Source organism: Paralichthys olivaceus, chromosome 17 (assembly GCF_024713975.1).
Source record: "Paralichthys olivaceus isolate ysfri-2021 chromosome 17, ASM2471397v2, whole genome shotgun sequence".
NCBI lineage: Eukaryota > Metazoa > Chordata > Actinopteri > Pleuronectiformes > Paralichthyidae > Paralichthys > Paralichthys olivaceus.
In genome coordinates this window covers 10174346-10201905 of record NC_091109.1, presented here as the reverse complement: position 1 = coordinate 10201905, position 27560 = coordinate 10174346, and the positions used below count along the sequence as shown (strand labels likewise).

The following is a 27560-nucleotide window of genomic DNA, read 5'->3' as shown; positions in this document are numbered from 1 at the left end:
GCAAATAAATGCCGAAATAAATAAGTGAACACATCAAAAACTATGCAATACTTATAATCCATTCATGTATTTTTATAGATGTCATTGATGTATTTTTATATTTATGTATTTTTACACATATTTAGATATTTCTCAATGCATTTATATCATCTATTCATCAGTGTTATTATATATTTCTTAATGCATTTAGAAAATCTATTCATCCATGTTTTTTTTACATTTATGTATTTTTACATGTATTTATATATTTCTCAATGCATTTAGAAAATCTATTCCTTCCTGTATTTTAACATTTACTTGTCTATGTATTTTTACATGTATTTACATATTTCTACATGCATTTATATATCTATATATAGAGAGAAAAGCTCACACAGAGAGGAGACTGAAAAACATTTAAACAACACTTTAATCAACAAAGCCATTGCAGCATGTCACAGTGATACGCTCGTAGTGCACAGTGTGATTACTTTTATCATGATTGCTTGATGATTTCATGCATTACAAGGCATCATGTCAGAGGAATTCATCTTCAAGAATTCAAATACATTTTAAAAACATAATAAATGCTGTTTTTGATTCGACCATAATTTTCTTCCTCTACACGCGCCAGCACAAGCTGTATATAACATAACATACATAACATGTGGTAAATATGAGGTATTTGGGTTCATTATCCCACCTTTCTAAGACGGCTCAGAAACAGTGGATATATTTGGGGGTTTCAGCTTGTAAGAATTGAAGAAGGAGGACACTTGATCGGGCAGCTCTGCCAGGACGCTCTGGGCAAGGGCCACGCTGTTTCCCTGCAATGACAATGTCACATGAGAAAGGGCGAGGGTTAGGGTTCATCCCAACACCTGCACCTGCAGTATTTGTGCCAACCTGTGTGGTTAACAGAGCTCTGTGGGACACACTTGGGTTTAAAAGGACATTTTCTTAATTCCACAGATAAAAATTCATTTTGGTGCCTCTTATTAGTGTCATATGTGCTAACAGGAAAACATCATAGGCCTACAAAAAAAGGAAAAATTCACTGCTAGCCAGTTAGCTCGTTGTCCGATGACATTATGGGACAAGAAATGATGGTGAAGATAATAAATCCCATGATCCCACGCTCATTCACGACATCAACAAACTGGGTCTATCTTATTTGTTTTAATTGAGAGACCCCTTGTGGCCAAAGTTAAATATTGTACATTTAACAGCACATCAAGGAGCAATATGGACTGATGTCAAGAACAAAACTAACAAAACTGAAGAGTGAAATTTATTATTTGACATTTTTGTGAATCAGTTTATACCCATTATACAAAGTGATGAAATATTCTGTAACCTCAATACAAAGGTTTGCGCTGCAGCTTACTTGGAAATCCCTGAATGGCACAAACTGGACGATGTCTCTCGCAGCGACGTCACCGGTCGGCGAACGCAGCAGCTTGTCGTCGCTGTCGAGGAACTCCATTGCGCTGAAGTCTGCATCTCCCACGCCCACTATGATGATAGACATGGGCAGACGAGAGGCCTCTACTATCGCAGCGCGCGTCTGGTCCATGTCTGTGATCACTCCGTCTGTGATGATGAGCAGCACGTAGTATTGCTGCAGATGGAGAGAGAGACATAATCAGATATAAAGAACACAAAGAGCCTCTCATTTCCTGATTAGTTTCAAAATGATCCTAGAACCTATTATAATCTTATTCCTGTTTCATTTAGATTATACTTGTGTCGTGCCTGTTCTAAACATGTCTGTTTGGAATTAGCCGTTTGCACTTCCAAATTATTATTTTATTTAAAGTTAAGCGAAGTTGCTGAATATGATGTAAATTTGATGAATTACCTGTATTTTAAATTATTTGATGTTCTTCCACAATATACAGACTTCTAGAAAAACGAATTTAAACATTAATAACGTCTAAATTCAGAAGTTGTCAGTTATCAAATACGTCCTGCTCTCAAAACTGATTCTAACAATGATTGGATTCATCAGTTATCTTGGGTTTCACATTAACCACTGAGTATTTCAACACTTGATTTTGAGCTACTCACCGAGGCCGTGTTCTGCCGGACAGCTTGTTTGGCGAAGCAGGTGACGTGGTCAATAATCGGAGAAAAGTTGGTGGGACCCCAGAGCTTCAGCTGGGGTAGACACTGCTGGTACGCCTGCACCACTCCCTCTATGCCTGCAACACGTACACACACACACATATATGTCAGCACAGTGCAGCACTGGTGAACAGCTTTTAAGAGGCAATGACTCTTGTGACGAATTTACACGTACCTGCACAGAATGGATTTGCTGGATTGAAATTGATTGGAAACTCATGGGACACCTGTGCGAGGATATTAAATCTTTAGAAATACAGTCAGTGACAATTTTACACCTTTGACACCTTTGAGTTTCAAAATAGAACAAGTCCGAAAAACGGTGTCAACTTCATCACATTCTCTTAGGCCAGGGACAGTAGAAATATTTTATAACATCTCATTTAAACCAGTCCTTACTTCAACATATCCACCTGGTTCATTGGAGAAAAGTGAAAGCACAGGAAATAAAACCTCATCGCATCATTTAATTTAAGGTTTTTCACACCTGCCAGGAGGGAGGGATCTTGGCTCCAAAACCAAAGACAGGAAACATTTTGTTACTACATAAAGACACACAAAATAAAGGTATAAGTAAACAATCAGCACATATTAAACTAAATCCAGAAGAGTGTGATCCTTGCAAGAAATAGTAGAAAATAGTCTTGGTTTCATATTTAATACAATAAATGAATGCAACCAAATAGTATTCTTAGTTTTGCAGTAAAACACATGAGGTCCCAGTTAAACCCAGAATCCCAGAGTTACCAACATTTCTGAAAGTTTTTTTTTTTTTGTTTATCTCAGTTGTTTATTGTCTATTTATTTTTGTTTCAATGCAATGTTCACATTTAGTCTCTTAATTTGTTTTCTTACTTCCTCATGGTTTAAAAAGATACAAATTTAAAATCTTGACTGACATAGACACAAATATTTTATATATATATAGATATAAAGATATGTTTGGGTTTACCTGTCATAGTCCTGGATGACATTACCCACTGCCCAGATGGCTGCCAGGTATTCGTTGTAGCCGTCAGGGTTGACGTAGTGGAGGGAGCGTGGAGAGCTTGGATCCCCGTTAGAGCCTGTGAAGTCAATGGCGATCTAGACCAGAGCCGAGAGAGGATACGGGTCAGGATATCCTTATTTATCACAAGCAAACATGAAATATTCAACAGCTTGTGTCCAATATTTCCAAACTCACAGTGAAGTTGATCTGACAACCGCCCATAATATAATCCAGGAAGGTGTACTCCTTCACCAACTGAGAGAGAAAAAGATGTGTCAAAGTTTGTCCGACTGCCTTAGATCAAGTTAAAATCAAGACGTCTTAAAATTTACAATTTCTAACCCATTACCTGGCAGCGCTTGATGCAAATGACCCCAGAGTTTTTATAGTTTTTCTTCTTTAACTTTTTCGGGTTTATGCACTCGAATTCAGCCTGCAAGTGAGAATACAGCTCATATTTAAGCCAGGTATTAATACATAACAAGACCTTGCATTGGTCAACACAGGGACACATTAAAGTCTCACCGGGGAAATGTGTGTTCCCAATTGCAACTCTGCTAGTGTGGTTTGAAAGCTTCCAATGAGATCATGGGAGCCGCTGATGTGATGGTCGTAACAGTACACCTGAGGACAACGAGAACAACATAATGTAACAGGTGACGCAGTTTTTCTACAGCCATTACTAACACTGCTACTTATATTCATCTTATAGATTTCAATTGTATTTAATATGAATATGTTTTAATACGTAAATGATAAGAAATGTTTGTAAAAATGTGTATCTACATATTTGTAATACTACTAGAGAAACCCCTCCTTTGTCAGAAATATATAATACTTACTTAATAATATCCTGGTCACTAACATCTGCTAAAATCAACTGTACCTGCTTTACCTGCTAACATCTGCCAACATATACTGGTAGTTGGTAACTTATCTTACCTTCAAACGTACAAGGGATATTCACCATCTAGTCCTAATTTCTAAAACCATAATAAAATAATAAATATCTGTGGTCAGCAAGAGAGATTCCTCATTTCGTAATACCAGTCAAACCCTATGGTAAATTACAAAGGTCTCACTTTAAGCACAAATAACCTTTCACGAACTGTGTAAACCATAGACCGTATATAAAGATGGCTGACATGACTGCAATGCATGATGGTATACATCGCTCAGTTAGTAACTATCTATTAAAAACTACTTTTCACGGTACATAGTATAGAACTAAATTCACTGAACATTCACAGAATGGTGAACTCACTAAATAGTGACTGTATCGTGATAAGTGACTGATTCCCGTCACAACCCAAGTGTTTATTTTCAGAGTACAACAGGAAGACAACAGGAAGAAGAGTAGATGTGCTGTTCATCTTTATGTACAGTCTATGAGTAAACACAGTAACTAAACTGAGTAAAAAGAACATAGCGAAAAATGCACACCTTTCTATGATGACGTCATTAATCGTGCATGCACACTCACATCCAGCTGGGAAGCAAGCAGTCCTTTAAGGTGGACAAGGGGAAAAAATGCAATTATAAAATGAATAATTAGTATGTTAGAGCAAATTAAGCCAACTAAAGAAGGGGGGGGGGTAGTTTAAGGAAACACATCATGTTAATAGGCTGCATTTTACAGAGAGAAAAGAAAAACTCATTTACCTTGATCGGCTTCTCCACATCTCCTCCACAGAGCGATCGCAATGAGATGCGGAAGGGTCTCCATATTGGGTTTAGGTTGTTGTACACAACCTACATAAACAGGTTTAAATGAACCACAAGTCTACAACAGTTCAGTGCAAGCAAGTGAAAGAGCGGTTGGTAAATGTGTGCACCTCTGTCCTGTGAGCCAGCTGCCAGCCGGTCTCTGTCTGCTTGTAGAACTCCAGGAAAGGGTCGGACCACCACAGATACTGAACAACCACATCAGATTAATAACACACAGCATTTACAGGTGTACAAAGGAAATGAAAAGCCAGCTGAAACCACAATGTCAGACCTAAAATGAGCTTCAGTACCTTTTTGTCCATCTTGCGGCCCGACACCTCAAAATCTGCCACTCTGGTGTCTGTGATTTCTTCAGCACAGATCTATTATAAAAAAAGGAATAAAAACCCTTCAGTTAGTTAGTATTGAGAGATAACTCACATTCAAAGCATGTTCATATTTTCAACACTTAAAACTGAGTTTCTGCTTCAAAGGAACACCTTGTATGTGCAGTACAGCCAAACTCAAAGATGTTAAAGACACAAGTTAAAGCCGTACAACTATGAAACGTGCTGTAACTAATAGTACAGTGTCATATAAGGGTATATTAGGACTACAGTGAAGAAATGAAGAAATACAAATCTTGAGATTTGGAGAATAATGTCATAATATCGCTAGAAAAATTGTCAATACGCTTGAAGAAAAACGTTTCTTTTGCAATAAGCACAGAGGAGAAGGAGTCCTCGCAGGGAGTTTTCCAGAGCCAAAGTCTTGAACCAATGTCATTGTTACTTGAGGAACAATGAAATGCCTGAATATCACGCCCCTGTAATCAACAATGCAGTCAACTAAAAAATTCCACCACACCAGAGACACTTCCCTCCAAGTCTGTGTGGGTCGTTCTTGAAGTTATTCTTGAAATCTCCTAATTTTTCTCCCTAAACGTTTCCCTAACACTCACTTATATTTCCAAGCCTTCAGATCACCTTATGACCTGTGTCCCTGTGAGCAGGAGGAGAGTGTCTCATTCACAGCTGATCACCTACATGCATCTATTAGAGAGGAGGGAATAGTTCACTCACTGTTATGGTCCCACGGCCTGCAGGCCTCTTGTCTGTCAGCAACAGAGATCGAGTTATCTGCTTGCTGGAAACAATCTGAACAATAACACACACTGCGTCACACTCGCACGACGAAGAAAAATGTGCAGGGAGGAGCAAAGGTTTGTGTTAAAACTGAACAAGGTGAGGCTCACCTGACCAAGGGTGCATTCAAGCTCCCCCAGAAAATCATCATCACTCAGGTCATAGGTATTGTTGTCGATGTCATACACGCAAAACTTCAGCTTCTGCACCATCTCGAAATAGTAGTCGATGATAAACTTCTTGGCAAACTTTGGATTCAGGCAGTTCAGGATCATCTCGGTGCGTCCATACTGATTGACAGGGAAAACAACACACATCTAGAGTAAGCTCAAGTCAGAGGGCTTCAGCTACATTTTGAAACTGTGTGTAAAGCTGATGAAACAATAAGGTCTGACGCCAGTGTAAATGTGCTGTAAACAAAGACACGTGATTTCTGCAGCAGAATTTACACACCCTACGTGCTCTACTCAGGGCATCTCCTCCCCTGAATGTTCCAGAAGTTGTTGTGAACGTGTCTGGCCTTAACAATCTCCTGCTACATTCACACGTGAAAGGCAAACTCCAGATTGATGGTCTCAGTAAATTCAAAAATAACGCTGAACTATCGGTTCCCTAAAAGTTGGTAAAATCAGTGTTTATCTTCAACATTCAAGAGGAAATATGAAACACTCTAAAGAGAGTTTGGTGTATTTGCTTCAGCGTCAGCTCTCCTGGTTCAGAAAGCTGGGGGTCATGGGTAATTTCAAGCTCAGTAAATGGGACTGTGCAGTCAGAGCTCAACTCGGCAAATTGATAGGTTTTGTTTTTACCCTACATGTAAACTAGACCATTGCTTGGACATCTGTTGGCTCAGTAAAAGTTGCTTCCCATCAAAATAAAATCTTCACTGGTCAACCTGAAAATCTAGTGTGATGACCGAATACAGACCTCATACCAGTGGGAGCCTGAAGTGTTGATGTACATGGCGCACAGAGGGTCAGACTTGGAGAAGACGTCCATGTCCAGGAGGTTTTCACAGGAGATGGTCAACTCCACCTTAGTGGCCCATTGGGTGACTCCTGGGGCTGAGGCTCCACCAGTGGCCATGGCAGCTTATCACACAAACAACGTCAGAGATGAAGTAGAAACACTCATGTTCTGTACTTAAACTTCTGTTTTAGGTCAAAAATATTTACATAATATCATAATGATAAATATTTTTGCTGCTTACAGCTTCTACTCCGAATGACTTTTAATTGATTTGTTTTTTTGTTTCAATTACTTGTGTTTCTTTTATATTTTTTTTTTTCCAATAGTTTTTTAATGATGATTTTGTTAATCTGCTTTCCTTGATTTAAAATATAATTAGTTTTCTTTAATTTGAAATGCTTCTTGAACAGATGTTTTGTATTCTTGTTTTTTTAATCCTCTTGTGAAGCACTTTGTAACGGCTGTTTCCTGTGTGCTCCAGGCTTATTGTATCAAATATAGAAATGAGAATAAAGTAAACAATAAAATAAGCAAATTACATGAGACACAGAAACTAATAATAGACAAAAGAAGCAGTAAGTTGATGTGATAAAGGAGAAAGTAATATGGGATTTTATTGCACATGATATCATAATACTGCACATGATATCATAATACTGCACATGATATCATAATACTGCACCTGGTATTGAAATATTGCATCTGATATTGAAATATTGCACCTGCCACATTACAGTGAAATAATATGATGATATAAAAAACAAATATTATAATATCTATAATATGTATGAAGTTATTGAGAGTATTATAATAATTACATTACAGAAACGTTTTAGATATAATATCTATTCACCGTCGCTTAATGCTGTGGTGCAATGTTGCTGAGAATGAGCGAGCCGAGTTAAAGAGCCTGGACTGTGACAGACAAACATGCGGGTATGTTGGTGGGTGTGGCGGCCTCGTGCAGCAGAACTAACACCACCGACCAAACCAGCGATCACAGACATGTTGTCTGGTGATCGATGAAGTGATCCGGACTCACTTACCTGTTTACTTGTTGACAGGTAGAAGCTCGAGGCGCCTGCGGTGGTTCCGGAGACGTTTGTCTGACAGGAACAGCTGACCAGCGGGAGCGGAGCCGCCCAGAGAGCCCTCCTCCTCCTCCTCCTCCTCCGGCCTCCGTCTCCCAGCGGCCCACTCTCTTCCTCCGAGGTTAAACCCGCAGTTAACGAGTCTGCTGCACTCAAACTGCACCACTGACATTTTACACTGACACACACACACACACACACACACACAACAGCCGGGGATTGTGTTACCGCGGAACTCCAACGACTGGCGCTTGTTTCCCGTCGACTTCATAAGCGGGGGCACAGAATTCCCCGGGCTGCGTTCAAGAGCCACATGTGTTTTCCGCTCAAAGACCCCCCGCTGTGGAGCTGTGTGTGGAACTCATTGGTCGGATGTGGTGGAACTGTTGCTGATTGTTTTCAATGACTTTATGAACCACTTTGTCGTCAGGTCATGAGGAGATCACGTTTAAAAATGCTAATATGTCACAAACGCAATCTAAACGCAATATTCAAATCAAAAGTGAGCTTAAAAACTAGGTGAAAATACAATCTGCAAAACATAAACCGAGGAAGAGGAGTTGTGTGAATTTAAGTCAACAAGTGAACCTTTTAACACATTAAACCAGAAGCAGGGATGTCCTTCAGCAGCGTTTTCTGCCCGCGCGCTTGAATGCTCCCTGCTACAGCTGTGTGTAAATACCAGGGGTTCGAACGTGTGGAACTTGGACCTGATGGCTGCTCGGGTGTTGACGCGGTTCGTGTGCAGGACTTTACCGCCGGTGCCCGGTGCTAAAGGCGCCGGTGTCCGGAGAACACACCGGGTTTACTGCACCACCTCCAGGAGGAGCGCTGCTGCTCTGACCGTAAATAACAACCCGCTCCATTCTCACGTCACATAAATCACCTTTCCGAGTGTCGCGAAGTGTCGCTACCTGCGTTAACCGCGTTATATACAGATTATATGATGATACATTGTTATCATTAATAAACATTTGACAATAGCAATCCAGCACTATTGAAAAAGTTCAGTCTCTTAAAGGTCCAGTGTGTAGTATTTAGATCTATTGATAGAAATTTAATATAAAACAATCCATGTTTTAACTCAATTTTAGGAACTGATGTTTTCTTCACCCTAGAATTGGGCTTTGCATTGAAATACTTTACATTGAAATACTTTACACTGAAATACTTTATATTGAAATACTTTATATTTACATCAGGAGCAGGTCCGCCATGTTTTTTACATTAGTCCTAACTGGACACAGTAAACATCTTTGGAGTTGTCATGACAACTGCGGGCCACACAGGTTCTCTGTGATGTTTGGGAGGAGAGGGTGAGGTGATTCTATTTTGAGTGAGGGCCACTGGTGACAAATAAAAGATTAATATGATGATATTATTATTTCAGGGTTTCCTACGCTGTGTTCATTTAAACCAGAACTTCACTTTCAAGTCTTAACACAGTCACTTGAGAAATGAATCCAGAATAATATCATCAATTTTGTTTAATTTTCAAATGTGTGTGATTCTAGCCTTTATTGATTCTAGTCTGGATTATTCTAACCCAGCTTCTACATGCCTTAGCCAAACATGACTGTGCAGCTTAAGTGTGCTTGAAAAAACCAGCATACCATCCACAACATCATGAAAGTATGATCATACCCTATTTTAGCTTCCTGTCACTAGCTGCCTGTGTGTTTAAGAATTGGTTTGAAAACAGTGTTGTTGACGTCCAAGGCCCTGCATGCTTTTGCATGGAGCTACTTAGCTGAGCTTCTTAATCAGCCCTCACCAGCCTGTAGCTTGAGAGATAAGACCCTGTTAGACATTCCTCAAGCCAAGGGAAACAGATTCCATTTGCTGTCAGGGCCCAATAACTGTCTGGAGTAGTTAACATGAGGATCTAGAAACATCGCTGTTTGAATTAACTTCATCTCTCAAAGCTGACTTCTACTAGATGCCTCTTATGTAATAGGATTTACTTTTTATGTTTGTTTTATCTCTTTCTTTCACCATTGCTTTTAACTGTTTGTTGTGTTACTCCACTTGTCTTTGACTTAAAGTAATGTATTATTTTAGTTGTTGTTTTTTCTTCATTTGAACTTTGTAATAGCTTTTTTTTTTAAGTTGCCAAAAAAACCAAGGACTATATAGTGGATGGTGGTAATGCACCCTGATGTCGGTTGTCACCGCCAATAAACCAAACAGTTCTAACTGCTGAGAGCTCTTCAAAGCTGCTGCTGTCCTGTAGTAGGTGAAAGGTTAGCAGCAGCTCTGTCATTAGAGCAGGTTCAGTATACGGTTTAACTGCTTTGTAGTTTATCAAACTCTACTGTGAAGAGAGCAGTGACCCGCGGCCCCTCAGGTTATGTCGTGGCCAACTCAGGCTGATCATCATAAATACCACCAGCTGCGTTAACTCTGTAACCTTTGACCTCCTTTTATACACACAGAGTGGAAGCGTTGCGTTGGTCCTGGGGCTGCCTGCTCTCTCCTGCCTGGGGTATGGAGCTTATCACTGGGTGCAGAGTTCAGCAGTGCTCCATGCTTCAGGAAAAGGTAATTGGCAAACTGCTTATCCCAGAGAATGGGGAAACTGTGGTGGCCCTGGAGAGCAAATCACAAAAACACAAAATGAAAACATGACGACAAAATCCAGAAACACAATGTGGCATTTAACGTAAAGAGTCATCGCTGAGTGGATGGACGCTCTGTCCATGTGTCGATGTGATGATATGTAGGTGTGTTTTTTCTTATTTGCTGTTGTGATTTATTGTTGTTTCATTTAAAAAAAAACATGTTATAGCTTTTTTTTTTTTTTTTACTGAATTAACTGTTGTGTGTTTGTGTGTGCACAGAGGAGGTCTTGGAGCAGGCCGACTACCTGTACAGCTCTGCAGAGACGGAGAAGCTCTACCAGCTGCTGCTGCAGTACAAAGACAGGTGAGGGGGCCACTAGGGGGCACCAAAGCAAAGGATTTCAAACACACTACATCTATAATATCAGATAACAGTGATTCATTGCTTTGTCACACACACTACATCTGTATACACTCATGTCCACCCAGTGATGAAGCAGAGGTCCTGTGGAGGTTGGCTCGGGCGTCTCGTGACCTGTCCCTCCTGCCCAACATGGAGGCCAAGCGGAAGAAGCAGCTGATATACGAGGCCTTTGAATACGCCAGGAGGGCAATGGAGAAAGACGACCAGTGTTTCGCAGCCCACAAAGTAAGACACTGGTTTCAGTTTCCCCTTTAATTCTTCAGGGACAGATTCAAATTGGGCAACAGGATGTTTATCCGCCCTTTATGACACAGTTGGGTACGTTTTTAATAAAAGCTTTTAAACTCTCAGCTTTGTTCCTCTCCTGACAGTGGTACGCTGTGTGTCTCAGTGACGTCGGGGATTACGAGGGAATCAAAGTGAAAATTGGGAACTCGTACATCATCAGGGAACATCTAGAGGTGAGAGGACATCGGGTCAGCGTGGCATTACATCACTGCATCACGACTTATTATATCCTAAAGTGAAACATGTGTCTTTTTTTTCCAGAGGGCTGTCAAGCTCAATCCCAAAGATGCCACTTCCTTACACATCTTGGGTTACTGGTGAGTTTTTATATTTTTTGGGACCTGAAGTTAGAAACAGCCAAGTCTGTTTTAGATTTGACACCTCTGCATGTTTAAAAGAAAAGAAACTTTGTGAACCCCCCCTAAAAAAATTTTTTTTTTTTATCTTTGCCATATGTTCTTTCAAAGGGGAAAATACTGCTGCTGTTTTAAATCTAAACCTAAAACATCACTTGTGTTGTGTTTTTCCCTCCTTTGCCAATCGAAGTTTACAGAGTGTGATGTGACTGTGCTGTGTACCGGACAATAGTTCACTACCACAAACCTTTTCTTAGGTATAAGGATCATGGATGATTTAAACTATATATTAAACCACTCTCAACCAGACTCTGGCCATGTCCTCCACTTAAAATTGATCCTGTACATAGACTGTATATAAAGATGGATGAAAATGTCCCCACTTCCTCCCAGTATCCAGAAATTGAGCCCAAATACCTCAAATACAAACGCTGCTATCTTGCACATTTGAAGCCAGAGTCTGAATCTCAGTGATCGAGGAGAGAGCTTTGGTATAGCAAGGTCCCCATGGTAACACATGCCCCATCAGTTACGAGTCATTCTTATAGCACCAAAATGTTTATTTCTGTGCGTGATGTGTCGTAACGTTTGAAAACACTTTGAAGATTCAGACAAACCATAGATATAAGTAAATCATATAAGACTTTTATCAAACAGCTTTGAACAAGTTTTCCATGTCAAACACACGCACTGTACCTCACTGTGTGTAAACGGAACTCTAAGTTTGTTTAGATGAAAACTTGCCAGGGAAGCGTTAAGGTTTTTATTCTGGTAAAATAATCCTCATGTCTTGTCTTTCTCAGGTGCTTCGCTTTTGCCGAGCTGCCGTGGTACCAGCGCAAGGTGGCGGCTGCCCTTTTTTCCTCGCCACCTGTGTCCACCTACGAGGAGGTGAGGCCTCCTCTGCCTTCATCACTCGCCACGTCTCAGTGACATGAAGTTGGAGCAGCTCAAGGCTGAGAAGCATATCAGTTATCTGTCACTAGAGTTAACAATCTTCTCAAAGCCGTACAGTCACGTTTTTCTGTCTTTCTCTTTCAGGCTTTGGAATTCTTCCTGAAAGCTGAAGAAGGTAAAAGTAACAAAAAACAGCTGCATACTAATAGAGTCGCCGCGGCGGCTTGCTCTCCTAATGGCTGCTGATCGAAGTCTTTTTCAGAAAACACGACGGCATCACGCTTGTAAATGAGGACTTCAAAGGTGTGAAACGCTCATAAATCTCAAAAAGCGCGTTCTTTATTCTTCTCAGTTGATCCTGACTTCTACAGTAAAAACCTGCTGATGCTGGGGAAGACCTACACGGCCATGAAAGACAAGCAGAAAGCTCTGATGTGGTTAACGAAAGCCAAAGATTACCCTGCTCACACGCTGGAAGACAAAGAGGTGCGTGCAATAATGGGATTTTACGGCTTTATCAGCAGGTAAATGTTGAAAGACCTCAGGGAATATTGTGAACAGCTGGTTTACAGTATGTCTGCACCTTTGCAGGTCCATAAAGAAGCCGTCGACCTGCTGAAGAGACTCGGATGACGCCAACCAGGACTGTTAATAATTCCTTTCTTTCTTATTAGGATTTTTGCAGTTAATTCATAACAGAAGAATAATGCCTTGCACACTGGAGTCCCTCTTGCCTTTGACTCAATAAGCCAGAGTCTAACTTCTGTTTAAAACCATAATATAATTAAAAATATATGGAGTGTACATGATCAGTCACTGCATCCGTTCAAGAAAACAATCAAGTGTTTTAAAGGAAACATTGAATAACCAAACTGTAACGAGGAGCTGTTTGTACAGTTCATTGTGGATGTTTCTAGAGTTAATTTTTTTTTTCACTGTTAACCTGGATTTGTTTTGTCTTTTTTGACAATTAATTCATTCCTGACTGGGGAAAACTTCAAATCTACTTGTACTGAATGTAAATCCTTCTGTTAATTTACTATTAAATTAGAGTTTAGAGTTTTGAACTCTAAAGTGGTTTTGTCAGTCTGCATCATATTCCCCAGAACATAAAGTAGCCTTATCTCAATTTAAACAAAACAACTGGGTTGCAACAAGCAGGTTTCAGGTTTGATGAAACTGAGCAAAGTCGCCAAAGCTGCTTGAATTCTAAGAATTGAAATCAATCAGATACTTGATTCATCTTGACACACAACATCCTGTCTACCATACACTACAATTAATCCAATGGGGAGCCCACTGATTTTCCTTCCAATTAGGAAAGGTAAAGGCTTTGGAGTTCATGGCAGGTTTATGAAAACAGAGATGGTTAATGCACAATTACAATAAACCAAAAGCAAACTCAATCAGTGGAATCTGATTTCAGATATGGGCCAGGGAATCAAGATTAGCCTGCAGCTATCAGACTCTCAAACTGATTACTTCAACTGATTGTCCAAAAATGAATTCAGAGCAGCTGTAAAGATGGTCAGATACATTTATTAAATATGCTTCTTTCCAAAGGCAAAATCCAATCAGAACAAAAACGGATAAACCCAGAGATCATTGTTATATTTCTCTTTTAAAGAACAGGATAAAAAACTTTCCATTGGTTCTTGTTGTGAATCCTGAGCTGAAGGCCTCTAATCCCATTGCAAGAAATAAGACAGCAAGCGTGCTCACCGAGGGGAGTTCATTCACTTATTTATTTGTATCTCATAAATCCATCTCTCTTCATTTAAAATGGGTGAAAGCAGATTAAAAATGAATCTATACACATCGTCTCCAGTAAAGGGGCATTCTGTACAGTGTAGGTGGTGTTTACAGTGTGTATCTACACGCGATATGTTACAGTCTGGTCGGTTTCAGGCGGCCTGCAGCGCAGGCGGCAGATAAAACAGCGTCGTGAAACAGCTGCACCGCTCCAGGTCGTGTGACGTCTACTTCCTGGCTACGATCAGGCGACCTGAAACGTCCCATCTATTTCTGATAAAATCAAAGGCATCACAGATTTCCATCAATGGAGTGGTGGCTCTGTGTAATTACTTATAATATTTAAGTACTTTATTTACTTTCATTATCTTTATACAATGAATATTCACATACAGTTGATTTTCTTTGATTACAGGTTTCTGTTTAAGAGGAAGCACAATGTTATGCAGTTTTGAATTCTCTTTAAAAGTCGGCTCCTTTTGCTACAGTAAATGTTTGTCTTCACACAGGCGTCCCCTCCTCCTCCTCACTGCTCGTCTTCAGGGACAGCTCATCATCATGTTATATACAAGACTGATGACTTTAATCACAAGCCCCCTTCTAGAAAAGGTCTAAAGCAACTTGCTGCTGTTCGCAGTGATCTGGAGAGACACAATGCTGTAGAAAACAAGGAGAATGGCCTGCCACTGACAAATCTGTTTTTTTTGTTTTGTTTTAGACCACTGACAGAAATAATAAGCACCAGAGTTGTCACTTAGAAACAATGGACATTTTGAAAAAACAAATAGCACATCCCCTGAAGCATTACTGGAAAAGATGATCAGGCAGAGAAGGTATTGTGGCCGAGATGTCTCACACAAGTACATTTAAGGAAAACATGCATTCAAACCCCACAACACAACCACAAAAGCCACACAACGAAAACAAAGTCACATCAGAAGTGAGTGACAACGGATGTTGACAATGAAACTTGAGAACATGAATCACTTCCACTGAAGTTCTGTTTCTGTTGTGCTGTCACTTTTGCAGTTGTGTTGTGGCGTTTGCATTGTGTTCCCTTGTGTGAGAAGTCTCAGCCATCGTATAAAGGCGGAGCAAGAACAAAAAACGACGCACATCGATGCATCATCAGGCTTCAGACAGACCTCAGGCTTCCTCTGTGAAATGAGTCCACACACACACACACACACACACACACACACACACACACACACACACACACACACACACACACACACACTCACTCACTCACTCACTCACTCACTCACTCACTCACTCACTCACTCTCTGGTCTGTGGCACATTAAGTGTGTTTCATGATTAATTAAACAAACAGTGACATTCGAGGACAGCTGCTGACTTGATAAGGATTTATCTTTTGGAATCATGCCAGGAGTTCATGTCTAAGAAGCTGACTACAGCTCCTGTCAGTACACATGTAGATGTAGTGAAAGGAGAACGTTCTAATCATATGTTTCCTTTGATATTAATGGTTCAAATCTCAGGCAGATATTCATCTAGCGTGATACCTCCGGCAGAGACATTGAAGTAAATGTGATTTGTATGTTTTCAAATATAAGTCTGACCATGTTTGGTGCTCTGTAAACCACAGTGGCTTCGCAGACTGGAGACACTTCCAGACTCCAAGAGGCAAAAGAGATTCAGCCAAGTGTTCCACAACTGAGACACTCAATCTGTTTTTACGCTTTTTTTTCTTTGTTGGGATGATTTTCCAAACGGCTTGTTGTTTAAATAAAAGCTGCGGCTCTTGTCATCGTCATGTGCATTGTTTGCAAAGCTGAAGCAGCAGGCCGCTGTCTAGGTGGCCTGGAACACGTCCAGCATCTCTAGCTTAAACATCCGAACCACAGGCCCCGCTGTCACCACACACACACACACATACACTTTTTCTATTCTTTTTTGATAGAGTAGCTTTTGTGCAGGAGCTTTACACTGCAGTCCCCCCCCCCCCCAAAACTCATATTTTGATCCGAAACAGGACGATAGTGTTCACAACCACTGAGGATTAGTCTCCTCTTCCTCTGCTTCAGATCGGTCCATCCTAAACACCTTCAACTGAAGAAGCTAAAAAAGCTCATTCAGAGACAGAGCGATCCATACTACATGTCTGTATCTGTGGTGGTGGTGATGATCATTGTCCGAGGCAGCCATGCAATCACGCAAAAAAAACAAAAACTAACAATTACTATGGGTCCAACAGGGAAAGAAAGAAATTCAGGCACCAGACCCCAATACTACTCTTTTCTTTTAAAAGCTCTATAGAACTAGAGCTTTAAAAGTTGAATGTGCTTCTACAATAAAATCCTCTCAAAAAACGCTTTCAGTCCATTTTAAAAAGCCAGTCAGTGGTGGGGAGGAAATAAAAAAAATATCCATGATTTCTGTTTTCAAACAGAGGAGCAAAAAAAATGCTTAAATTCTTGCATATTTCATGATGGGGTATCATATAATATATGAGGGACCGCAGCAAATCAATGCTGCAAATTAAGATTTGGTTTAAAATGAGAAAATAGCTTATATACATTGGTGGGTTTCTTGTGCAATTATTTTTGTTTGTTTTACTTGAATGAATAAACAGCAAAGGGGGAGGGAGAGAAACAGACGAGGACTCCGCCCTCTATTCTTGGCCAAATCCTTCCGTTTCCTCGATGGCAAAGAGCAGCTTCTCTTTCAGCTGTTCAAAGCTTTTGTAGGGAGGCAAGTCCAGACGGTTAAAACTGAAAAGACCAAAAGTATAAAGAGTATCAGTATAAAGAAGCACAATGAAACATTTCCTGGTTATAAGACATGTTCCAAAGCCATGATTACATATTATCAGAGGGATATTAAAAACTTCTTTCATTAATTGTGATGCATGACGAAAGCTGCTATCAGTGTCTAACTTACTACTTATTACTTCCACTGTTTCCTCCTGCGTCCATTCATTATCTATTTGACTGATTGAATTATAGTTTACCTAATCTGTGTTAATCCTAGTAAATCTTGATATAATTAAATAACATCTGGGCAAAACTGTATGTGAGAGGAATCACAGGTAGCGAGCTTCACTCACCACGTGTGGCTCCGAGGAAGCCACGTGTCCTTCCCCACCTTCTCAATGCAGAACTTCTGGGGCCCGTTGCTTCCTGCAATGCAAATGAAAATGAGAGGTGAGAACGCAGCTGTCCGAGGGCCAGATATTGTCTGGAACCTTTCCTGCCGGCCCTCAAGTAAAATGTCCTGAAAAAGTCAGAGTGATCGCATGTGAGAATACAGTAGGAAAAATCACAGGGAGCGAGTTGGCTCGTCGATGACAGAGCAAACTAATACAGTCTCAGGAAGAAAAAGAGGTGTCACCGTGCATAGACGACGCCAACGCGGATGTCAACTTGGAAAGACATTAAGATTCAAGTGCTTTCAGTGATTTGGGCCAACTGAACAATTGTAAATTGAATTTCAGCAGCCGAATTTATGTCATGTCCTGCATACTGCAGGCTTTACCCATGTTCTGCACATTTCCCAGAAAATTGGGTCAAGACATTTCAACATTAGTTGAGGGAGAAAGAAGCTCAGACGTGGCTTAGAGTTGACTGACCGATGTCATTTAGATAAAGCTGGAGTTGTCTGAAAGTATGAGGAGTGCAGAGGTGACTGGAAAGGTGGAGAACATAATAATGAGGCTCAAAAGAGGGAAAAACATGTCAGATAGAGAGAAATAAATGACTGCACATCAAGTCAAGAACGCTTTCCAGAATGTAGACGGAGACGTTTCTTCATCAACAAGCAAGAGAAAGATTTAATGATGGAGACCTCAGGATTCACCACAAAATACAAACCAGTGGTAAACCTCAAAAAGACCAGGCTGCAGTTCACAAATACAGAAAGAAAACAGCAGCTGTCAAAATGATGGACAGGGAAAAGAGAAAAAGGAGCAGCTCAAATATGGAGCTGGTTCTTTTCTGGCTCCAGTGGAGCTGACACACTTGTTCTTAGTGATGATTTCACTGCTGATGGAAACAACTGGATACAATAAGAGTTATACAGGAGAATATTCTGTGGTCAGATTCAATCAAATGCATCACAACTCATTGGATGACATTTCATCATTCAGCAGAACAATGATCCTTAGTCAGACATCATTGACTGCAGAGGGTTTTAAACTAAATATTAAATTTAATGATTTAGTTTCACTTCATCTTTGTTTCCTCTGAACTTTTAACTCTGAGAAGCATGTGTGTAGAAAACTGTATCTCCAACACTGTTCTTTCTATATTGACAAAAATCTGATCAATTTAAAGCTGAGACTTGGCTGTTTAATGTAGTTTCTACTGTTCTAAACTGAAAGTGCAGAAGCTCAAAACATGTCTAACTGTGCACATACTTATAGTCTGCACTGTGTATGTGTAAAATATATGGTGGAGTGGTTGCATGTTAATCTTTGTGTGTGTTTGTGTCACTGACCCATGAGTTCAGCGAAGCCACCCAGAGGAAGCCTGCAGGTTCCAGTGACAAACTGCATGAGCCGCAGTCGCACTTCATTGTCCACTTCTTTCACCAGCTGCAGAGAGGAAGGGATAACAAACACATTAAATGATGACCCCCACAATACTGACCAAACATCAAACACACACACCAGGACCCTGATCAACCTGAATACTGTTTGCATATTCTGCTCCTCTCTTAAGGAAAGTGTGTGTGTGATGCTGACTGTACCTGCCAGAACCAGATGATCTGTTTGCTATTCCTGGTGTAGTGACGATACACAGTGTTCCTCTGCCAGTCTTGAAGGTCCACCTCCTGCATACCACACAGCATCACCTGGACACACACACACAGACACACACACACACACACACACACAGTACACACACATAGTAAAGTACTATGAAGACATGAAGAAAACAGGGCACACAAACAGAATCACAACAAGATTTGTCCCATATGCCTCCCTGATGCCTCTAACTGGGCCCTCCTACCTGACCTGAAAAACTATTTTCCACAGGGACACACCTGATACCCAGAACTGGCAGTCAGCCACATGTGTTGTTCTAGGTATAAGTACATCTACACAGAACAAAATGAGGCATGAACAAAATCTAAAATAGTTTTTTCTAATTTCAAAAATAAACTCAAGAAAAGATAAAATGGAGGAAATATAAAACTGAGTTTTGGCTCTGCTGCCTGGTGATTAGTACTGACTGATGGTCTACAGACAAACTTAAGAACAGCACCTGTGAATCATAGATATTAACACTATTATTAGTTTGATCAGCTGCATCAGGTCAACAGTTAGTTGTGCTTCGTGCTCTCATCTAAGTTGTATATCCAGGAAGTTCACAGCAGCTGCCTTTTTAAATTTCCATATGTTTTCATGGAGGCAGCTGAATAAAAAAGTGTGAAAATGCCCAAAGCCTAGATCGGTTTTATGGTTACAAGCTCTCCGTTTGCTTTTCAAAATGCCTTCATCTACAAGGCCTCTCAAGAATCCAATGGCTGATATCCTTCACAGCAAGAGAACTGTTATCCTCATTAAAATCCTAATGAAATAACTAGATTGATTAAAGCTCTGGGTAGATTATGTGGATTAAAATACACAGTGCCGCCCGCTCACCTCCAGCTCCTTTTCATCAAAGTACTGGAGCCACTGCAGTGGAACCACCTCATTGAAACCATCCAGGAAAGCTTTGGTTTGACCTTCAACCCCACGGGAGAACCTCCACTCTGCCATCAGACTGTGAAAAAAACAAAACAACTACTCAGTAAGACTGAGATTTAAAGGCCAAATATCACTGCTGTTACAGTTCATCTGTCTTTTTTTTTTACTGAACCTGATATACTCCTCCTTGTTTTCCTCAGTGACAAGGACGTTGGTGCCGTCAGGTTTGAGGTCATGCGAGGAGATCTTTCCTAAGATCTCCATGTCCACTGAGAAGTACATCTCCAGACCACACTCCTCAATGTTGTTATCCCTGAGGAGACATGAGATCATGTTGCTGTCACACCATGATAAGAGGGCAATTTATTAACGTGAGTTATGGGTCTGGGCTGTTTTAACAGTTGTTGCATTACGTTTTTATCTGCAGATATCTGAGTCATCCCCGCCTAGTTTCTCTGGTCTTTCATCCCCCTGTGGAACTGATGCTTGTGAGCTGCCTCTCATAGTTTTTTGTGGCTGGTGTGACAGCGTTTTCTCGGCCCACACTCGTCACTCCTAAAACCTTTTGACTTGAACTAACTACTTAAGAAAATTCTTGATGTTAGATGTTATATACTTGATTTACTTAATCCTTCCATTTCTGACAGGTATGTGGAAGAAGGTTCCTTCCTTTGATTCTCTTCCTGAGGTTTTCCCTTCTTTGGCCTGCGGAAGGTGTTTTCTTTCCTCAAAACACATGTCAAATAACAGCGAGTGTTTTATAGTGTACAGCCTGTAAAACCCTGTGACATATATTTGAGATAAAACATGTGAACACATAGACACTGGCATCAGTTCTTATTAATACAAACTCTCTAGACATCTTCCTCAGTGCCTTCTACGTGTGTGGCACCACTTTTCACCTGGAGATGTTTGTTTTCTTTTAGTATTTTTCATTTTTGCGTCTGTTGTGTGTTAGAAGCACCATAAACCCCTCCACTCGCTTGCAGTGAATCCAGCAGGGGATCTTTCTCACATGCTTTATACCAGGGGCCAGGCGGAGAAAGTCAATCAATGCATGTCTGAAAGCAGCTTAACTTAATTTTCTTAATTTCTTAATTGTATTGTAGACAAATTACCTGATCCATATGAGTGAGTTGTAGAACTCTGGGTCAATGGACTCAAGATCTTTGAGGATGAGCTTCTTGTTCAGCATGCGTTTGTAGAAAGGCAGCGAGAAACCTGTGTCGATGAACTTGCCGTGGAAAAGTGCCTGCAGAAATAAACACAAGAGCATAAAGATATTTTACTGTGAATCTGAAAATAACAATAAATAATCAAATGTGTAGATTCTCTGTATTTTGTGTTTGAAATAACATAAACCCATACATATGTTTTTACTTAATCTGTTTGTGTGTGTTAGTGTGTGTGTGTGGCCAGTATGTGAACTTGCCATTGCGATGAAGCGGCCTATGAAGCAGAAGTAGGAGAGGTGGTCTGGGTTGATAGCCGAGGCTGGGTTGATTTGCAGACAGTAGTTGCTCTTACCGGCGTACTCAAACAGACAGTACATGGGGTTCAGCACTTCATGGGACAACAAAAAGAACCACTCTCTGAAAAAATAGGTGCATGACAGATGGAGACAAGAAGGTAAAGATGAAAGAGAGAAAGACCAGGGTGTGGATTAGAACAAAAATAGAGGAGGAAAAGAAAGAAGGAAAATATGGAGGATGAAGGGAGAAGGCCAGAAGGAGCACATGATCAGTTACTGCTTACATTTTCCCAAAGGGTAATTTGCAATGAGTTTCACATTTAACTATTTGTTTTGTCTTAATTACCGGGCTAAACCACCATAGTCGAGACCCTCCTCGCCTCTGAAGATGACATACAGTCTCCTCCTCAAGTCGTAAGGTTTGAGCGCCATAATCTACATGACACAAAATACACACTGTTAGTTAAAACATAAATTCTGCTAAAACACAGGCAAATAATTGTATGTATTTAAGTATTTATACATGCAATACATTATCAAAATTTGAATGAACAGATATACAGTCAGTGTGGGCAGCGTGCATTTAGCCTGTGAACCAAGTTAAACATGTCCTCTTGTTCTTCCTTGAAAATTTTCAGCAGTGGTCAGAAACTAGCGGCCTAATATTTGTCCCGCCAGATAATTTTAACAATTTGATTATTTAGATTTCACCATATTGGACTGAGACAGACATTCATGGGAGTCGCTGGTGCTAATCTCTGTCATGGCAGAAACTATCATAGAAACACTTCTTTAGCAATTTGTCTACAAAGTGCAATTACATTTTTTTGTTGCTGCAAAATATCAAGCTGAATTTTACCATACAAGTGAACAGTCATGAAGCAGATTCTGTTTCATCTAATGAAAAACATTGACTATAAAATCGTCATTGCAGCTAAAGCAGGTAGAGTGAGGTAGTTTTCCAATTTCACTTATAAACAGACTGTTTATAAAAAGCTCTACAGACAACATTCAACACACAAACAAAAAAAGTGACAGAAAAGCTTAGAAGTGTTTAAGGAGGATTCACTAATGACAACAAGTTTAGAATGGGCACTGCACTAGTTAGTTTAAATTACAACAGGAAGGTGATTGAGGGATCGTCTTACCTGCGTGAAAGAGTCTTCGAACAACGTCTGTCTGGAGACATTGATCTTCACATGGCTTGGGAGAGCATTGGACTGTACAATGACAAGAGGAAACATTAATGCATGCTGTGGCTGAAATTAAGAAATACATTGATGGAGTGGGAGAAAGAAAATCAATTACCTGGCACAAGTAGCGAAAATGGGCAAGCTTCCATCGGAAGCTGCGCTCATAAGCGATCTGAGGGCCTTTAGTGCTGAGATAGACAAAAAGATTTAAAGGTCAAGATTTGGCAGGTGCAAGCTGAGAGAAGTTTTTTTCTATAGACGTAAATCTTCACCATAAAATGGAAAAATGTGGCGCATATGGAATATGGTCTGGTATGTTTCCATGAAATACACATTTTCCTAACTGTCTGAGAAAACGTATTGATTTCCCTGAAAGCCTCTTTGTGACATACAAACTTAAAATGAAATATCAGTGGGCATATATTTTTCTGTACCGCACTTGACCTACATGAACATTGGCTAAATTAAAGCATCTGGTCCTAGTAAACATGTTTTATGTTCTACCTCACATGGCTGCAGCTCTACAGGCTATTGATCAAATACAACCCCTGTCACGGCTTATGATAACATGTAATGTAGAACACATGAACACGTAAAGAGATTTTCAACTGTGTTCTTACACAGAGGACTTTCCAGTGCGTGGGTCACTGAAAGTGGTGGTTCGGGTGTTGTGATCCACAAAGTAGCGCACCCCTTCCCTTGTGTATCGGATCTCCCAACCTTCAGGCAAAGGGTCCTCGTTCTGTAGCCTACACACACAAAAACATATGTGTTTAACTGTCCCATGTTGGACACTCATTGACATGATGTATGTCTTAGCCCCTCATTATTATGTTAACCATCACAAATAAATGTTTAATCTTAGCCAAACCCCTAATGTAAACATAAACGTAGACTAAAAAAATACTAGGTCTTAAAGGTACAGTGAGTAGAATTTAATGACATGTAGCGGTGAAGTTGCATGTTGCAGCTGAATACCCCTCACCTCATCCTCCCATTCCAAACCTTCAGTCATAAAAACGTTTTTTAGTTTCTTCAGTTTGGATGACTGTGAAAAACATGGTGGCCTCCATATAGAGGACCCCCCTCCAATGTAAATATAAAGTTTTTCAATATAAAGGGCCCATTCTAGCGTAAAGAAAACAACAATTCTTACGATTTAGATGAAACACATTAGTGAAAACATTTCTAGGGTTATTTTACATTTCTGCCAACAATCTTACACACTGGACCTTTAACCCTCAAAGGCCCTATTCTGACCTTGTATTAACATCCATCCTGAAAGATCCAATCACAAGTGGTCAGCAGTACACTCCTTGTATAGAAATGTGTCCTGAATGTGACCACTTCTGATCAGATCTCACTTCCCCGCTCTATATATAAATAAACGGGTCATTTATGTCAGCAAAAACCAACTGAGGCCATTGCACTGACCAAGTGTGATATGATCAGTCGGGGATGGACGTTAATACCAGATCCGAACAGGGTCAAAAAGCAGTCGATACGACATACGATCAGATTGTATTGATAGAGTGGCTCAAGTCCTCTGTGGGGCATAAAAACAAACGTATACCCGCTGACATGATACGATACAAGATAATTTATTAAGCCCTCAAGGTGGAAACTGAATGTCCCCTTACGGACTCAACGTACATGGACCTTTGTAATATCTGAACAATCTTGATCCCCTACTGAGATGCTAAACAGTTTTTGCTTTACCTTTTCTGCTTTGACTAGTCAAAATGTCTGTGTGCTGTGAAAAAGGTCTGTACTTGCTATAAAGGTTAGTCAACCCGGGGACACTTAAAAACAAACAACCAGCTGTGAACTTTGCCACTACAAAAACATTAGTAAAATACTTTGGAGGCAGCAGAGAATAAAAATCATTATTCTAGTCTACATAAATATTTGTTTTCAGCATTACCCTTGGGGTTGAGTGTCACAATAACTATGTTAGTATTTCTTCAAAAGAGAATGTGGACAAATCCAGTAGTAGTAGTTGTAGTTACTGATATGGATTTGAATATGCTTTGACAAAGCAAGACACAAGAGGGATTGTTAAAGAAATATCTTTTTAATCTGAATGTGGAGATAATCTGATAACAGTGACAGTGTTCTGCACATCTTGTTCTTGTAGATTAAATATTACCATACATGATGTTTCACTGAAACTAGGTTATGTTGATCTGAATGTTTTATTCTACAGCTTAGTAAAATTGTTGAGCAATTACTGTTCGTGACAGTTAATAATGTGAGGATCCTGAGACTACTGCTCACTCTCATTAATACAGACTTACAAAAAAAATACTGCGCCAACCCATTGAATAGGTATGTTTTTGCGCCTTCAATATTTTCAGTCAGAACATCCTGGTTCTGGTTCATGCTGGTCTAAGCAGGGGATCTTGACTTTTAAAAGTAAACATTGGCACACCAGGTTGATGGTGCAGGATGTTAAAAATTCTTTAAACTTTAATGACTCATTTTATTTTCCTGTTTAATTCCATTAAATGAACAATATGTTAGTCATCTTACTGCACTCACAAAATATACATACAATTTTGTGAATTTTAAAATGTGTGTGTTTCCATCCTTTCTATTTTGGTTGGTTTGAGCTCACCCTTGGGTTCGGGGGTCTTCCCACTGCGTTGTCTTGGTGTTATGGTTCACAAAGTACACTCGGTCATTAGAGTCCACGCGTCTCTCTGAAAAAAAACGCACAGGAATCATGGGGTTAACAGACAGAATGGACATTGTGCTCCACTATGTGGCAACACATGTCAGCTTATCATGACAAGATGCCATCTGTAATCAGCAGTCACAGCTAAGAGAAGGATTTACAGCGCAGGAGGTTGAGAGAAGTGTAAGAGACAAAACATTATCACAAAGTATTTATACTTCCAATGTGCTGTGTACTGACACATCTCTGTCCTTTGCTTACCTACTTCAAGTACAGTACAAACTGACACACACGTGAAAATGTGAATCAGGTTTAGAAAAGAGGACGTGAACTCACCCCAACCAGGAGGTAGCGGGCCAAGAGGATCATTCTCAGCAGACATCATGGATGCCTGGAAATGAGGGATAAACAAATAGACTTCCATTCAGAAAACACCAGGAAAGGAGGACAAAAATATTCTAAATGTGTGGGATGTAAAAGAACTTTTAAAAAATGTATATATATATATATATATATATATATATATATAAAAGTATATTCCTCTACAGGAAAAGTTGATATTTTCCTGAAAGAGAAACAAAAAAGAATCAAAAAATTGTGTTTTGATGTGCTGGCAAAAAGGTCTCTGTGACTGGTTACTGCTCAATACTTCCCAGCTGCCTGACTTTTGATTTGTTTTGTAAGCTAATCTTCATCAATGAAGATGACATCACTGCTCAGATCAAAGATGTGGGAGAGGGACCCTCACAAGGAGAAGCAGACTAAGGCCTGTGGATATTTTAAGTCCAGGAAGGACAAAGATCTCACATTTGGTCTAAATGAGTTGAGCTAGATGCCAAACAGAGAAATGAGTGAGTGAGGGGTGCAGAAGCTGGTCCTACGATTTCCAGGCTCATCAAAATAAAATGACAACTAGTTTCTGACCTGGAACTTTGAATATCACACTACATGACATTTCTCATGGCAAATATTCATAATTTAAACTCTTTAAAAAGTCATATAAGACATTTCAGAGTGCTAGATACATGCAACAGAGTTCTGGATTGTAATAATACAACCAAAATCTTAAACATTACAAAATACATTGAGAAAGAAATGTGAACAATGGCATCACAGACCAACAGAAACTAAATTATCTTTTTAAAAGTGGTTTCAGTCACTGCACTGATCTTTATCTTCTGTTGTACTGGGTCGAGTATTGTTGAATGGTCTGAGCTAAATACACATTTAAAGGAGATGGGCTGATAAATACTGGAAAGATTCAGTGTGGTCAGGTGAATAGTAATGTATAGGGTTCAGAAAAAACCTTGAAGTTTGTAGATTGTCAGTAGGATACACAGGCCATGTTGCTTGTTTTGTATGTACTAGTGTGTCCCCTCTTGTATATTAAAGGGTGTTTCCATCACTTGAATATAAGTGAAAGTAATGTTAATGTGTACGGTGACATGTGGATGGTTTTGCAGAAGAAAAAAAAGTAAGTGTGATGACAAACTCAGTTATTATAATATAAATTGAAGCTGTATATTAAAGGTGAAAATAAAACAAAAAGAGTGAATGAGGGGACATTGGTATGGTGAGTAAAGACTTACAGAGTAGAGGTATCGCTGGTTGAACTGGTGCATAGCTCCCTGCAGTTGGCTGCGTTGGCTCTGCCACTGCTCAAAGTTGCGGACTGACTCCATGGTGGGACGCTGCCACGTGGTGGTGCGGGTGTTGTGGTCCACATAATAGATTCGCCCCCGATCATCCACTCGTCGCTCCCAACTGTCCCAGTGAAGGAGGACGACAATTAATAAAGACACACAAATACAGGCTTGTAAGCAGGTGGCCAGGAGAGTCAAAGGTACATTTTACCCAGGTTTAAAACAAATTATGTTGTTATTTCAACCTCACATTGATTTATGGGCCATTCAATTCAAAATACATAAAAGAAGCTGTGGGAACTACTAGCAAATGGACGCCATTTAATTAAGAAACCAGATCACTAAACTAAAACTTACCTCAAACTAGACTAGTTGTCACATTATCAGATTTTTATTTAATAAATACTCTGGCCAAAGAAATTCATGATCATATTATCACAGTATGTATAGAAAGTTTTGATAATAATAATAATACTAAATACTTCTTCATCTTTGTTTATTGTGTACAACTAACTATTACAGTATACTACAATAAACAATGCCTACTAGGGTTGAGCAGCTAGGCCATGATCTTTGTGATATATGATGTTCAGAATGATTAACGATGGAGCAACTTTCCATGAATATAAATTAT

General features: G+C 39.9%; 3 protein-coding genes across 8 annotated transcripts in view; 1 reads left to right on the top strand and 2 right to left on the bottom strand.

Annotated features, from left to right (window-relative positions):
- Positions 1-391: 391 nt before the first annotated feature.
- LOC109629519 (copine-3-like) lies at positions 392-8831 on the bottom strand. Of its 3 annotated transcripts, XM_069513085.1 has the most exons (17): positions 8692-8831; positions 7965-8187; positions 6877-7040; positions 6060-6239; positions 5887-5961; positions 5116-5187; positions 4933-5010; positions 4760-4849; positions 3623-3721; positions 3447-3530; positions 3293-3352; positions 3059-3192; positions 2594-2648; positions 2282-2333; positions 2050-2183; positions 1367-1600; positions 392-806 (listed from the first exon to the last, which is right to left on the bottom strand). In XM_069513085.1, the coding sequence occupies exons 3-17, from the start codon at positions 7033-7035 to the stop codon at positions 687-689; spliced, it is 1626 nt and encodes a 541-aa protein (XP_069369186.1). In that variant the 5' UTR covers positions 7036-7040; positions 7965-8187; positions 8692-8831; the 3' UTR covers positions 392-686. The 3 variants fall into 3 exon arrangements, with proteins under 3 accessions (XP_069369186.1, XP_069369187.1, XP_069369188.1); XM_069513086.1 differs by lacking the exon at positions 8692-8831 and having other exon boundaries at positions 6884-7040; XM_069513087.1 differs by lacking the exon at positions 8692-8831 and having other exon boundaries at positions 6877-7043; positions 7969-8126.
- Positions 8719-13609, top strand: rmdn1 (regulator of microtubule dynamics 1). The gene is made up of 10 exons (XM_020087522.2): positions 8719-8854; positions 10445-10550; positions 10850-10934; positions 11060-11219; positions 11366-11455; positions 11544-11599; positions 12442-12529; positions 12680-12710; positions 12888-13021; positions 13127-13609. Exons 1-10 carry the CDS (start codon positions 8723-8725, stop codon positions 13166-13168), a joined length of 924 nt encoding a protein of 307 aa, XP_019943081.1. The 5' UTR covers positions 8719-8722; the 3' UTR covers positions 13169-13609.
- Positions 13610-14261: 652 nt separating this feature from the next.
- Positions 14262-27560, bottom strand: part of LOC109629755 (NEDD4-like E3 ubiquitin-protein ligase WWP1) — a 30529-nt gene continuing 17230 nt past the window's right edge. For all 4 annotated transcript variants that reach the window (XM_020087630.2, XM_020087631.2, XM_069513084.1 and 1 more), the window contains 15 exons: positions 26873-27047; positions 25620-25674; positions 25224-25308; positions 23227-23355; positions 22722-22794; positions 22562-22633; positions 21760-21848; positions 21375-21534; positions 21061-21194; positions 20115-20255; positions 19898-20018; positions 19000-19104; positions 18748-18844; positions 17360-17432; positions 14262-17024 (listed from right to left, as the gene is read on the bottom strand). In XM_020087630.2, the coding sequence (XP_019943189.2) occupies positions 16925-17024; positions 17360-17432; positions 18748-18844; positions 19000-19104; positions 19898-20018; positions 20115-20255; positions 21061-21194; positions 21375-21534; positions 21760-21848; positions 22562-22633; positions 22722-22794; positions 23227-23355; positions 25224-25308; positions 25620-25674; positions 26873-27047 (1609 nt within the window). In that variant the 3' untranslated portion in view covers positions 14262-16924. The remainder of the gene's footprint in view (positions 17025-17359; positions 17433-18747; positions 18845-18999; positions 19105-19897; positions 20019-20114; positions 20256-21060; positions 21195-21374; positions 21535-21759; positions 21849-22561; positions 22634-22721; positions 22795-23226; positions 23356-25223; positions 25309-25619; positions 25675-26872; positions 27048-27560) is intronic.

Excerpts from the sequence above, each read along its gene's own strand:
- LOC109629519 (XM_069513085.1), bottom strand. The coding sequence starts at position 7,035 with ATGGCCACTGGTGGAGCCTCAGCCCCAGGAGTCACCCAATGGGCCACT. Across the intron at positions 5,962-6,059 it reads TTGAATGCACCCTTGGTCAG|ATTGTTTCCAGCAAGCAGAT; the intron begins GTGAGCCTCACC and ends GTTATTGTTCAG. Across the intron at positions 5,188-5,886 it reads CAGGCCGTGGGACCATAACA|ATCTGTGCTGAAGAAATCAC; the intron begins GTGAGTGAACTA and ends TTTTTATAATAG.
- rmdn1 (XM_020087522.2), top strand. The coding sequence starts at position 8,723 with ATGGCTGCTCGGGTGTTGACGCGGTTCGTGTGCAGGACTTTACCGCCG. Across the intron at positions 10,551-10,849 it reads GCTCCATGCTTCAGGAAAAG|AGGAGGTCTTGGAGCAGGCC; the intron begins GTAATTGGCAAA and ends GTGTGTGCACAG. Across the intron at positions 11,456-11,543 it reads TCATCAGGGAACATCTAGAG|AGGGCTGTCAAGCTCAATCC; the intron begins GTGAGAGGACAT and ends TTTTTTTTCCAG.